At 47.0% G+C, this 13,318-nt stretch overlaps 2 protein-coding genes across 2 annotated transcripts; one reads left to right on the top strand and one right to left on the bottom strand.

Annotated features, from left to right (window-relative positions):
• Positions 1-444: 444 nt before the first annotated feature.
• On the top strand, positions 445-6,558 carry LOC146718110 (RNA-binding protein NOB1-like). Its single transcript, XM_085473870.1, has 5 exons — positions 445-3,766; positions 4,368-4,607; positions 4,750-4,847; positions 5,656-5,800; positions 5,940-6,558. Exons 1-5 carry the CDS (start codon positions 3,533-3,535, stop codon positions 6,207-6,209), a joined length of 987 nt encoding a protein of 328 aa, XP_085329996.1. The 5' UTR covers positions 445-3,532; the 3' UTR covers positions 6,210-6,558.
• Positions 6,559-8,141: 1,583 nt separating this feature from the next.
• Positions 8,142-12,691, bottom strand: LOC146718109 (conserved oligomeric Golgi complex subunit 8-like). The gene is made up of 5 exons (XM_085473424.1): positions 11,313-12,691; positions 10,644-10,851; positions 9,283-10,107; positions 9,028-9,196; positions 8,142-8,493 (listed from the first exon to the last, which is right to left on the bottom strand). The coding sequence occupies exons 1-5, from the start codon at positions 11,639-11,641 to the stop codon at positions 8,234-8,236; spliced, it is 1,791 nt and encodes a 596-aa protein (XP_085329550.1). The 5' UTR covers positions 11,642-12,691; the 3' UTR covers positions 8,142-8,233.
• Positions 12,692-13,318: the final 627 nt, after the last annotated feature.

Below are 13,318 nucleotides of genomic sequence, written 5' to 3'. Positions count from 1 at the left end.
CATTCTCCAAAAGAAAAAAATTAAAGCATGTCAAACATAAATATACAAACACATTATGCATCTATGCACATCATCAGCCACGTTCGGGTTAGAAAATGATCTAAAAGTTTAAAGTGCAACAAAGAAACAATGAGAAATACTGATTGGAGAGCAGATACTGATTTCAGGGTTAATAAGGATTTTTTTGAGTCCCGACGGAGGAGCGCGAGTCCTGTCAGCTCATATCAGACGTCACAGCAGTCCAGACGTTTGGCCATCGTCTCATAACAGTCTGTCCAGATTTAAGACCGTCCTGTCCTGTAAAGTTTCCATCGGTCTTTGATCGCTTTTGCCGCTCCTGTCGTTGGCTAAGAAGGAAATAAATCCAGGAAGAGCAGCAGAGGCCTCAGGGTGCTGGCTGACACCCTGCAGCGACGGCGCGGCGTCCGTCAGGCCGTCAGCTTCAGTCGTCCTGCAGAGAAACGAGAGCGTCAGCCAGCAGTCATGTGACCCTTTAACTCACCATGTCCACACTACTGACAATAAATGTGAAAACATGTTGTTTCTCTTCATTTCGCTCTTTCTAGAGCTGATCACAAAGTTCTTACACTGTGAAGCGACTTCGTCAGCAGTTTACAAAGCATCCCGACAGCTCCTGCAGACTCTCCTCTAACGCCTCTGCACGGACCACAAATAAAACAGACACCTGTGCTGCCCTTACTAACCTCTGCTCAGAAGAAAACAAACTGGCTTTAAATATTTCTCTTGTGTACCGCTGACATTTTTTTAAACCACCTCCCAGTTTTTACCAGGAATTTAGTCTGGAAACTTTTTAGATGAGAATTATTACTGGTGCTCAGAGCAGAGTCTCCATCTACACCACAGAAATCTTCAAGTCAAAGAATCATTCAGGTGTGTTTTTAAAGATAAGTTGTGTGTCCTGAGCAAAGATCACGTCTGCGTTTGAACACCGACAGACGTGATCTTTGCTCAGCACACTGGCTTCCTCCAACTTCTACATGAAACGTACAATTAAAGTTAAAGAGTTAAATCTGGCCAATTTCATGCTTTTTACAGTCATGGTTCAAGAACCTCATGATAACACTTCCTGTTCTAACCAAAAACACAGAAACATGGAGGATTTTACTCCACAGTCATCGGGTCGCTGCTAATACAGGAAACAGCAGCACCTTTGCTAACGTTACCTGAAGATCGACTCTGAGGCCAAGTCTTCATGTCACATTTGTTCAATTAGCTTCTGGTAATCAATACGATCTCTCACCGAGCATTTCTGTCAAACGTGGTCCCAGAAAAACCAGCAGGAGTCAGTCGATCTACCGAGGCTGAAACCTCAGACTGAGCCTGACTGCAGTGTGAACGAGCAACAACCAGAAGTGTTCCTATCAAACTGACACAAACAGTGTTTTCAGATTTATCAGTGCAGACATGGAAGGAAGGAAGCAATCCCACAATCCTCTGCTCATCAGCGAGGACGCTCAGCCAGGCCACAGAGCAGCGAGGGGGAGGGACGGGATTTATCCGGACACCAGCGCACTCAAACACCCACCAACAGTCGGACGTCACGAGACCGTAACAGAGAGAGGCGGCTCGTTTGGTTTTAGCTGCTGCAGATTCAGAAATATGAGTAAATAAAAAAAGCTGCAGGTGTTTTTATCAGTTTCATCTGAGAGCAGCACAGAGAGGAGGAGGATTAGAGACGGGATCACACTGCTGGCCTCGCTCCATTAAGGACTAAATGCTTTATAAAAATAAAATAAAAAACCTTCCAGCTGCTTCCGAAGCCTCTGAGTGCTTTTACGTCTCCATAATGGCTTTTTGTAACCAGACCTGACTGAAACTGGAGATCGTCACGTGGGGTTTATCGTCCGTCCTTCTGGACACTAAAGACAACTTTATTTTAAAAATTAAACACCTGATAAGACCTGAAAGGAGCAACCGAGGCCATAAACTCACCAGGAAAGTATTTACCTGGGATACAAATCATATTTTCAAAGCACTTCTTTTTCAAACTGAGGAGTCGCCCCCTGCAGGTCATCAGAAAGGATGCAGGTTTAAGCTGCTTTTGCACTCAGTGCCTTCATCGTTTACCTTCTTTATTATTCCCAGATGTTAATGTAAGAATCATTTCTCATCTTTAATTTATCCAACTCGTCCTGCACCTCTCTGTCCTGGGATGAGATGAAACCTCAAACGTGTAAATTTCTGGTGACTTGAATTCCAAAAGAAGCTGATGAGTGATAATACAAGACTCCAGCAGCCGAACAGGCGACACACACACACACACACACACACACACACACACACACACACACACACACACACACACACACACACATTCTGTGGTTAGAGGTGAGGAGCATTAGATGGATGGTGGAGGAGACAGGGGGAGGGGGCACCATGCCATGCTGAGAGCTTCCATGCCAAGCTGTCCACCAATCAGAATACACCCCCACCTACCTGCCCACCGTCCCCCACCAATGGGCTGGCTCTGTCTACCTGTCTGTCTGCAAACCAACCAATCAGACCACAGAATGAGGACACAGAAGAAGAAGGAGGAGGACAGACTGACAGCGGGCGTTCCTGGAAAATTCCTCCTCCACTCTTACAGCTCAGACCTGCGATGTTCAGGAGTTATCATCATTATTATTATTTACGCTTTGTTTACGCTAAGCTTTGTTCTGATGTTGTTTCGGAGCTCGTCTTCATTTCCTCAGACTTTTTCTATTCTTTTGTATTTTTGATGCGACAAACGTTAAAAGCACGATAAGTGACGGTCTGAGACTTCATGCCGTGGCGAGAGGACGAGGAGCACCTGGACCTCACAGTCTCACCGACTCTCGCTGTAACGACTTCCTCAGAGGGTTTTAAATCCCTCTGCTGACACAGACGTCTGTGTTTGCACAGATAGTTTCAATGCTCAGAACCTTTCCTCTGTGAACGTGTCTTAAAGCGATCGTAGAAAACAGGCGAGAAGCTTCAGAAACCGAGCCGAGCTGCCTTTGTTACAAACACATACACAATCTCTCTGCCACTGATGAAACCAGCTCCATTATTCTGACTGTTCTAAGACCAAAGAAGCAGAGTTTAAAGTAACATCCACAGAATAAAATCATGGAGGACGGACTCTGTGAGCTGCATGTGTGAATGTCTGTCCCCTCCCACAGCCAGTGGCGTGGTTCCACCTCTGAGCACAGAGGTTTTGTGGTGCTGTGTCTTTACTGGGTTTTTTCCTGTGAAAACATGTGGAACTGGTTTGGAACATCGTGCAGTGGTTGTTAGTCCTCCACACTGAAGGGAGCCAGCTAGGGTGCTTTGGGGGTCCGACCAGAAAACCTGCAGCGCTGCAGGTTAACTGTTTCACCCAGGACAGAACCAGGACACACTGGAGAGGTTAAAGCTCGCAGCTGGGTGGAAATTCCCGAGAAAATGTCTGAAGAGAGGAACATCTGTTTTCCCCGGCCACTAAGGATGGATGGACAGACAGATGGATGGAGGCATGGGTGGATGGATGGACGGAGGCATGGGTGGATGAATGGAGTTGGGTGCCGTGTTGTTGGAAAAGAGATTGTGTCTCCAGGTTGTGCACGTAAACACAGCGTGTGTGTTATCGCTGCTGCTCTGTCAGGGTCCAGCGGAGGGTTTAAAATCGAGCGGCGGACAGAAACAAGCGGACACACGGACGACTTCGGACGGAGACCAGTTCAGCAGCTTTCTGTTCTGGAGGGATCCGCTCCTGACCTTCAGCGATGAGCTGCTGGGTTTACTGGTGAGTTGAAAGGGAAGAATGTTTTCATGCTGGGAGTCTCGTAGAGCAGCTTTGCATGATTCACAGTTCAGAATAATCCTTTGTGTTCCTCTGAGCCTCGGTTCAGCCCCTCAGTGAGCGCTTGTGGCTGAGTGTGACCGGCTGCAGTTTGCAGGAGACCTCGTTCATATTTAAAGGAGCCTCCATGAGACTTTGAGGGCTGCAGGCGTCTTTGTGTTTGCATGGTTTCACACGCCAGTCAGACTCTAGTGCATCAGTGCATTACCCTTTTATTTCTGTTGTTGTGTTGCAGCCTCTGAACTTCATGTGCATGCCCACCACCTCCACCTCCTGCAGCACATTTCAAGAGAAAAAGTAGTTCAAGTGTGATCTGAGGTCTTATTCTTGTAATGTGTAAATAGTGAATCGTGTGGAAAACGTTCCTGACGTTGATGGCGTGGGATAAACAGGGTTTCCTCCTCAACATCTCCCCGTAGGAAAGGATGCATGTGAGAGGAAGCAAGGAGACAAAGGAGGAATTTTACATCTCTCACTGAGTCATAACTTCTGTCACCTGTCAGACTGCAGTGATGATGATGATGATGATGATGTTTGTTTACAGAAAGAGGGCAACGAATCACCACAGACAGAGGAGAGGGCGGAGCAAAGGGCGTCGGCGGGCCAATCGGACGACGAGGACAAAGAGAACGAGCCTGATGACGAAGATGACGAGGAGGACGATGACGATGGAGGAGGATGGATCACTCCCGGTAACATCAAAGAGGTGAAAATGGACTCCGCTGATTGGACGGCTCCAGCTGACATCAAAGTCGGCTGTCTCACCACCGACTTCGCCATGCAGGTAACGGATGCAGACGGTGCATTCGCTGTTTTTCACCTTCTGTCTAAAGGTTTGTGTGAATGGTTTCAGTAAACCGCTGCGTGAATAAATATTCTCCTGCTTTACGCCGGACTTCAAAAAGCTTTCGCTGTCTGTGTCCCAGAACGTTCTCATTCAGATCGGACTTCACGTTCTCTCTGTGAACGGGATGCTGATCAAGCAGGCGAGGAACTACATCCTGAGATGTCACGCCTGCTTCAAGTGAGTCCGAACAAAGTTAACAAAACCTCTTCAGGCTGAAAGGGAGGCAGCTCGAATCCGTTCCAGCGAAAAATACAAAACACGACATTTAAAACATTTAAATTTATATCAAGAGTAGAATAAAGGTGCTGAACAAGTGAAAATGTCAGGACTGCTTTATTAAAAGAATAAAGATAAATTAATACATAAATAAAATGGACAAAGTCAATGAAAGGAATAAAATAAATAAATAAATGTATTAAATTGCTGCTTGAGTAGGTTAAAATAAAAATAATAAAACACAGTAAAAATGATGCTTACATAGAAAAATATAATAAAGGTGCTCCAGAGATACAGATGTAAATAAGGTCAAAATAAAACATCATGTAAAAATCTGAATATAATCCATTAAAGTGGCTCTACACCAGGGGTGGGAGGGCCGGCGTCCTGCAGGTTTTAGATCTCACCCTGGGTCAACACACCTGAATCACATGATTAGTTCATTACCTGGTTTCTGGAGAACTTCAGGACATGTTGAGGAGGTCATTTAGACATTTAAATCAGCTGTGTTGGATCTAAAACCTGCAGGACTCCGGCCCTCGAGGCCTGGAGTTCGCCCACGCCTGCTTTAAGAAAAAGCACAGATGTTAAAGTGGATCAGAACGATGGAGCATGGAGTGCAGGGTTGGAACAAACCTAACATGAGAGGACAGATGTTCTTCAGACGGACAGATGTTAGTGACCTGTCCTGTTCTTAGAGGCTGTAAGGAGAATAAAGCGAGGGGTTGCCCGTCCAGGAGCATTGACCTGTTAAATGTTTCGATTCCAGGACGACGAGCGACATGAACAAAGCTTTCTGTCCTCACTGCGGGAACAGAACCCTGAAGAAGCTGGCGGTGACGGTGAACGAGGATGGCAGCATGCAGATGCATTTCTCCAAAAACCCCAAAGTGTTGAACCCCAGAGGGCTCCGGGTGAGACGCGGCGTTTTATCACTTCTAAAATGACTCTGCGTTCGCATCTGCAGCGTAAATCGTTTTTTCAGACCGCTTCAGTTCTGCCTGAGTCGGGTCTAAACGTCCTAAACATGATCGCTGCCGTCTTGTGTTTCAGCACACGCTGCCTCTGCCTCAGGGGGGGAAACACTCCACCAACCCCCAGCTGGTGGAGGACCAGCGCTTCCCCCAGCAGAGGCTCTCCCGGAAGGCTCGCCAAAAGACCGATGTCTTCAACCCGGACTACGTGGCCGGAGCGTCACCGTTCTGTGAGAACGACATCTACAGCCGAGCCGCCAACCTGCAGATCAGAGACGGCCAGTGTGGCGGCGGCAGGAGGCGGGCCAACCCCAACGCCACCCGCAGGAAGTTCATCAAGAAGAAGTAAAGATGGCGAGCATGCATCGTGTTTAAATTAAAGGACCGGACCGTCATTTCCCAAATCATCCATCGGCTCACGTGCGACAGATTAACTCACCAGGTCTTCTGGTGCGTTCATGGACAGTCAGACATCCAAGACATGAGGATTAACTACAGCTCTAAACACGGTGTTCAAAGCAGAAGAGACGCGCGTGACAGCCAGAGGAAGTCGATGACACTCGGCGACACACGGGCGAATTAACTGCTGGCAGCACGAGTGACTCTAACAATACCAGCTCCAGATTATTACAGATTACATAGCATCCCTTATGGAACGAGCCAGAATAATAAATACATTAAAAGTGTGTGAAATTTCACATCGGTGTCTGTTTCTGCTCATTACCTCCACCACAGAGGCAGGAGCGCGCTCGGTCTGCAGGGCGGCGACGTGATACAGAGATTCTGCTACATATCAGGATTTCTGTGAGTGAAGAAGGAAGAAATAAAGCTCTGCTCCTAAACACTCGCTGCTGGAGACGTTTCTCCTCCAGTCGATTAGATGAAGGATGGCAGAGGTGGATGAACATCTGTAAGAGCAAACGGCAGTACTGAACGGACCAATAACGGTCACTCTGGGTTACACGGCTACAGCGTGCAGGTGCACATCAGGTTCAGGGTTTAAACAACGACTAAGGTGTAAATCCTCCTTCCTTCAAATTTTGCCAGACGTAATATTCTTATTAAAATATTTGTTTTAGAGAGCAGTGAAACCTTTCACAGCGAGTCTGCTTGAACTACGTTATAGTTTCCAGCTCAGTGTTTATGGCTGATCTTCAGTATTTTACATCTTTATGATAAAAACATCATCATGAGAAACATTTCTAACTGTCCTGTAACGTCGGGGTCCTGCACTGAAAAACGCAAACTGACTTCTCTGCAGTTTTCACTTTGTAAAGCCGGACCAAACGTGACCCTTCAGTGGGCTGCCTCTGGGGCCGAGGGCCACATGTTCGACATAAATAAACTTTATTATTGATTACAATTTCATGCTTTGGCGTGTGGTTAAACGGTAACACCACTGTGTGCCGCATAGTGCTGGACCTTTTACGCCTTTATCTTCTCGTTGCACCTTGTGAGTCACTGAAGTTGTGCCAGAAATGCTGTGTTTCTATGGTAACACAGCATTACATCATTGAATTGTCCCGTCGCCGTCTGACAGTAAAATTACACAAAAACCAACGATTCAAACACGACGCAGAGGGAGAACATGATCACTGGAAGGTTTATATTTTTAAACAGGAAAATAAGACCTAACAGGCAGGTGTAGTAAGGCTGTTAGTTGGTGGAAGTAGCGTCCACGAGGTGCTCACCTGTAGATCTGTGAAGGTGGAGATCCTTGAGTTTATCTTCAGATATTCCAGACAGGTGGAGATCAGCTCAGACTGACCGTGACTGTGCAGAAACTGCAGTACGCTCCTTTAAACATGAGACTGACTCGTCAATATAATTGATCTTTATTGATTTCCAATGAATCTTTGAATCAAAGTTGAAGATTTGTGTCCAGACAGTTTTTAACAAACCCACCATGTAAATCAGACACAGCTGACGGACTACAACTCCCAGCTGACGGACTACAACTCCCAGCTGCCTCAGCAGAAAAAGCTCAAAGATGAGGCCGACGCTGGATGAAAATGCAGAGTCAGTTTCTGCCCTTCAGGACTTTCCTATAATAAACCAAACTTTTGGTTTTCTCACATTTCTGACACGTTACCAGGAAAACACAAACATTCAGTTTTTCCTTCTTAAAGGATGAGAACGAGCTGAAGATCTCCGGGAGCAGAGTTAAAATCAGGTGGACTCCATCATCGATGGAAAAAGAAGCAAACTAAACTATTTGCTTATTTTCCTTCTACGTTAGTGAGTAAACCTTTAAATAAGAGAAGAAATGTCACCATTAAAGCCTTTTTCTCACATATATAAAAATATTTTAATGCTTCAGTTTTGACAGATGTCCGTCACAGGATACAGTTTAGAGCCAGCGTTTCCTCGCCTTCACTCCTCGTCCTGCTTCGGCTCTTTAAACTCTGTCTTTGTCAGTTCAGCTCCGGGTTTGGAGTCTCTGACATCGGATGGGGTCGGCGCCGGTTCTTTGGGCTCCATGTCAAACGTCAGGCTGCTCAATTCTGCCGTAATGTCGACCTCTGGCACCGGCGGCTCCTTCTGAGGAAGCAGGAAGTCCAGAGGCTCGAGGACTGTGGCGAGGTCGATGGAGCCCAGATGGCCGTACTTGTGCAGCTGGGTGGGAGGAACACCTGCGGAGAGACAACAGATTTGATTCAGACCAAACTCTGCTGCTCAGCACTTCTTAAGCTATTTTAGCCATTACAAAGAATAACTTTGAGAAGAGAGTCCAGGGCAAAAAAAGAAAAAGAGGTTAAAGATTTTTTTCTCTTTTAAACTAATTTTGTGAAGTTTTCTTCTCATTGACTGATTGGACCAAAAGTTTAACTTTACTACACAAAAAAAGCTTGTGTGGTGATTTTGTGGTTTTATTAGTGCCCCCTACAGGCTGAAGCGGTCATTACTCCAAATTCAGACCATGGTTTCACAAATGTCCCAGTGGCTATGCCCATCTTTTATGTACAGTCTACCATGTACGTTCATGCGGTTTCCAGCCCGAGACCGAAGGTGACCAACAAGAACAACAACGCAAGGACAACAGTTTAAACTGAGACCGCATTATTGGAATAACGGCTTCACTTCCAGGCCCGTCGTTAAACGTCTTCAGCATCACCGCGTCCGTTTTAAACGAAGAAACAAACTCAGACGTTGCTGCGAGTCCTCACCCAGGATGAGAGCGAGCTGAGCCGGTGGAAACAGGACCTGCAGGCAGCGGTTCAGGAAGGGCAGCAGGTCTTCAGCGTACGCACAGCAGAACTGAATAAACAGCTCCTTCTCCCGGCTGCTGAAGGCCGTCTCCTCCGCCCGGTGAAACACCAGAATCTGACGGGTCACCTGACAAAAAACGACACCGTCAGCAGCTGTTAATCCAGCATCAGTCTGACTTTAACCCAGATTACACCAAAGATCCAGCTGCTCACCATCTTCAGGGCTTCCTCCAGGCATTTGGTGACATTCTCCACCACTCCGATGGGGCAGCAGAGGCGGAGGTCGTTGAAGGCGGTCAGGATGTTGTTGAGAAAGCAGGCGAGCGGCTGGAAGTCCAGCAGGGACATTGGGGGCTGCAGGGTGCCGGGCTGCGGGGCGGGGGCTACGACGGGGATGGTCCCTGCCAGCACTGAGGGCAGGGCGATGAGGGTGTACAGGTTCATGTCCTCCTGGAACTTTTCCACCGCCTCCTTCACGGCTCCGCGGAACGTGTCCACCGCCACCCGCTGGAACATGGGCGCCAGCTGCCCGCGGAAGTCCGCCCCCACCCTGCTGAAGGACAAACCGAAGTACATGCACTGACCCAGCAGGGAGTCCAGGCGGCTGCCCACACCCCGCTGCAGGTCCCTCTCTAAGGTCTCCAGGAACTCTGCCACCTTGTGCACCACCCAGCCGTGGAAGATGGCGCCCTCGTTCACAGCCATGAGCCCACCGGCGGGGGGCACTAGCGGGTCCTCGTCAGAGAAGATGGCTCTGTACTGGGTGATGATGTCAAACATGTGCACCCTGCAGGCCTCGATGGTCTTGGTGATGTGAAAGTAAGCATCGTTTTCAGGGATGGCGGCGAGGATGGAGTGCAGCCAAGTGCTGCGAGCCTGCAGGAACTTCACCCGCAGCTCCGCCTCCGTGAACACGTCCATGCGCCGCAGGTAACCGATGACGCGGAGGCACACGGGAAGCTGGGAGTTGCTGCGGAGCTGCTGCAACAGCTGGTTGAGCATCAGCTGAGCCGACTGACGCACTTCACGCACGATACCCTAAAGATGGAGAAGGTCAAAGGTTAGAGGAGCCGAAACATTAGATGTTCTCCACAGTGACCTTTTCTGTTTTATATCTCAGCAAAGAGAAAGTTTCTCAACTGTTTTTCTCCAGTTTTTGTCAATTTAGAGTTTAAACTAGCGATTTCCAGCCTGTACCTGAACCTGAGCCCCATCAACAACCTCCCGCAGTCACATTTTAGCTTTTTCACCTTCTCTGAAAGCCTGCTTTATTCCAGCTGGCCAACACCTGGAAGCCTGCTGAGGGGCAACACCCAGAGCTTGTTAGCTGTGCACGTAACAAAAGAAAACTGAGTATTCAGAGCGGTCTGGAGCCTGAGCTCTTTAATTCTCTTCACACGTGTAATTGTTTATTTGAACATTTTTTCTCCAACATCACACGACAGAAAATCAAAGAAAAGTAACGTTTATTTAGCCCTAACAGTTCATTTTCCTAAATAACATTTAGAGTTTCATTCAGGCAGTAAAAAAACCCCAAACACACCCGCTTTTTGGTCAGCCTGGTCTGGACTCACCTGGATGACGGGCAGCGACGAGTGTTTCTTCTCCAGCCTCTTCACGTATGCCGCCAGCTCCAGAGCCTCTTCGTAGTAGCCGTTGCGGACGCAGGTGTCCATGAGCTGAGGAATCTCCAGAATCTCCAGGATCTCCGTGTGGCGGTTCAGAGTGAGGCTGTTCATCCGGCGGCTTGCTCCGATCTCCTCCGCCTCTTTCATGAAGTGCCTGAAAACAAAATGAGCCCCCAAAGCTCAGAGAGACAGCACAACAGCAAAAACACAACTATGTGTAACACGTAACACTTTATAGCTCTAAGAACCTTTTATTATCTTTCATTAATGTTCCCAGTCTGTAGTTTTGTTCTGGTTGTGGCTAAAGTCTGGCTGCCTGTTTTTTATTCTGAAAGGAGGCTGACGAGCCAGCTCAAGGGAAATTAATCTGCTGCTGTTTTATTCCCAGTCAATTCACCTTCTGTGGCATATTCCTAAGAAAATAACTAAGTTATTCACTTTGTGATCCTACAGTGAGCTACAATAATAATAATCTGCATCTCTCTCCTTGATCAGTTCATCCTGTGTGCTTTTTAAAAAATATCTAAAGTTTTTATTAACCTAACAGTAAATGATGACACTTTTATAGACCCCAGTTTCCTCCTGCTGACATCCCCTCCACAGGGAGCCACCGACCTGCAATTCTCTCCGAAGCGGGGCAGCTTGTCCAGCAGCCGGGACACGCTGCTCTCCACCCGCCCGAAGTCCCGGTAGATGTGCTCGGTGCAGTCGGCGGTGCGGATGAAGGTCTGGTAGTTGGAGAAGGCCAGCTCCCGGGTCTGCTGCAGGATCTGAGCCCGCTCCTCCGCCAGCCTCTCCGGCTCCCGACCCAGCTTCTCCACCCCGAAGGAGCTGAGCTCCGACAGGTAGGCCGCGAAGTCCGGGTTGTCCCTCCAGCTGTCCGGGAAGCTGTCCTTAAAGATGGACGCCAGGATGCTCTCATCCTCCACGTCCACCGCCGCCATGTTTACCGCTGCAGGTTCACGGAGTCCCGGTTCACAAACTGACAGATTTCCTGGTTGTAAACAACCGGAACATCCAGTGCTGACAAACACGTCCCGGTTCTTCTTCTTCTCCTTCTGACGCGTGTCAAAAAAGCTTAAAGGTGAAATACTGCCACCTGCCGGTGTTGTGCCAAAAAGTCATTTCCGAAGTTTCTTTGTTTTTGTTTTGTTTTGACTGTATACTATAATAGGTATATATGAAATACATAGAATATATTTGTGACTCTGATTTATTGAGTTATTATATCTATTTTGTCCTTTTTGGTCACTTAAATCATGTTTCTATAACTGTGACGTTACATTTGTTGGCCACGTCTCTCTGGAAAAAGACATTTCTGTTGCTAAAAACTGATAACTCAGCTATTATCAAGGCAGCTTCTGCCTTGAGATAGGATTTCTTTTTTTTTTGTGGAAAGTGAATGAATTATTCATGAGAGAGATGTCTAACACTTTTTTCACAGATTACAGGCCAACAATTAATTTATGACTGTTTAAATGTTTTTGCAAATATCACCAACACCAATATGAATAATTACTAGGATACTGATTTACCTGTATAATAATATGATAATAATATTCTAAGTACATTACAGTACAGTAAGTATATATGATACTGTAATAGAAAAATTACACACACTCGTTAACCTCTCAGTGAACCTCTGCACCAAAGCCTAGTGAGGCTAAAAATAGCCTAAATTAATTTAAACGAATTACGTTATTACAACTAATGCATAGACTGGCCATGGGCATACCGGGCATTTGGTGATTTTTCGTTTTTATGGGCCGATGGTTTTTTGTTTGTTTGTAACAGTATAAACAATGAAAGGTGGTGGATTGGCCAGATGCTGGCAGATGTGTAAGAAGTTGTTTGGTGGTGGCTATGGCGGAGCTCCCACTGAGGCCAGCAGGTGGATGAGGGAAAGGGGAGGCAGGAGGAGGAGGAGAGCCCCGAGGCGGCCGCCGGTCCGAGTGTCAGGTGAACTGAACTTCAGGTAAGAAGTTATGACCTGCAGTCTATCTGGGTCAGATATGAACCAAGTTTAGGTGGAGTTTATTTTCGTTATGCTGACTTTTTACAGTCAGTTACAATAACTTGTACTGACAGAGTTCCTATACAGCTGGGTGGGTGCTATGATGTTACTGATAGTGAACTTTACTTTATTCATAAGGTTAGTTAGTAGAGTTGCCAACCGTCCTGTAAAAACGGAATCATCAGAGAAAATATTACGCGTTTCGTGTTGAGCTGAGAAGAGACGCAGTTTGTCCCGGACTTCAGCTATAATGAAAAAGACACAAAGCTGGATTTATTCTGCGTCTTTACGCTGTTAGCTGCCTCTTCTTCGCTCATTCAATCATGAAACTGATCAATGATCAACTGATCGGCTTTTCTCTCTCGTTTGTTGATCGCCCACTTTGCGCCAGAAACAGGAAACCAGCAGATGTCGCGCTAAACAACAGCAGCACGTTTAAGCTGGATCAGCTGTTGTTAGAATGTATTTAATATTAATTTCTAGTATCAGCTGATGTTTGCTGGAGCCACAGCTGTAAAGCTGCTGGTCATGATGTCGGTTTGGTTATGTGAGAGGGAAACATGAAGATGAAACCAGGAGATGTCCTTACTGGATCATCAGAGCTGAA

Source organism: Copadichromis virginalis, linkage group LG1 (assembly GCF_057382275.1).
Source record: "Copadichromis virginalis isolate Kocher_CV1m ecotype Utaka linkage group LG1, C_Virginalis_male_GT1.1, whole genome shotgun sequence".
NCBI classification, from domain to species: Eukaryota; Metazoa; Chordata; class Actinopteri; order Cichliformes; family Cichlidae; genus Copadichromis; species Copadichromis virginalis.
The sequence above is the reverse complement of the archived record's forward strand: the minus strand, read 5'-3'. Positions and strand labels throughout refer to the sequence as shown.

Coding starts and splice junctions, on each gene's coding strand:
- LOC146718110 (XM_085473870.1), top strand. CDS start 3,533: ATGGAGTTGGGTGCCGTGTTGTTGGAAAAGAGATTGTGTCTCCAGGTT. Junction 3,767..4,367: donor ATGAGCTGCTGGGTTTACTG/GTGAGTTGAAAG, acceptor GTTTGTTTACAG/AAAGAGGGCAACGAATCACC. Junction 4,848..5,655: donor AGATGTCACGCCTGCTTCAA/GTGAGTCCGAAC, acceptor TTTCGATTCCAG/GACGACGAGCGACATGAACA.
- LOC146718109 (XM_085473424.1), bottom strand. CDS start 11,641: ATGGCGGCGGTGGACGTGGAGGATGAGAGCATCCTGGCGTCCATCTTT. Junction 9,197..9,282: donor TGGAGGAAGCCCTGAAGATG/GTGAGCAGCTGG, acceptor GTTTTTTGTCAG/GTGACCCGTCAGATTCTGGT. Junction 8,494..9,027: donor TCAGCTCGCTCTCATCCTGG/GTGAGGACTCGC, acceptor GTCTCTCCGCAG/GTGTTCCTCCCACCCAGCTG.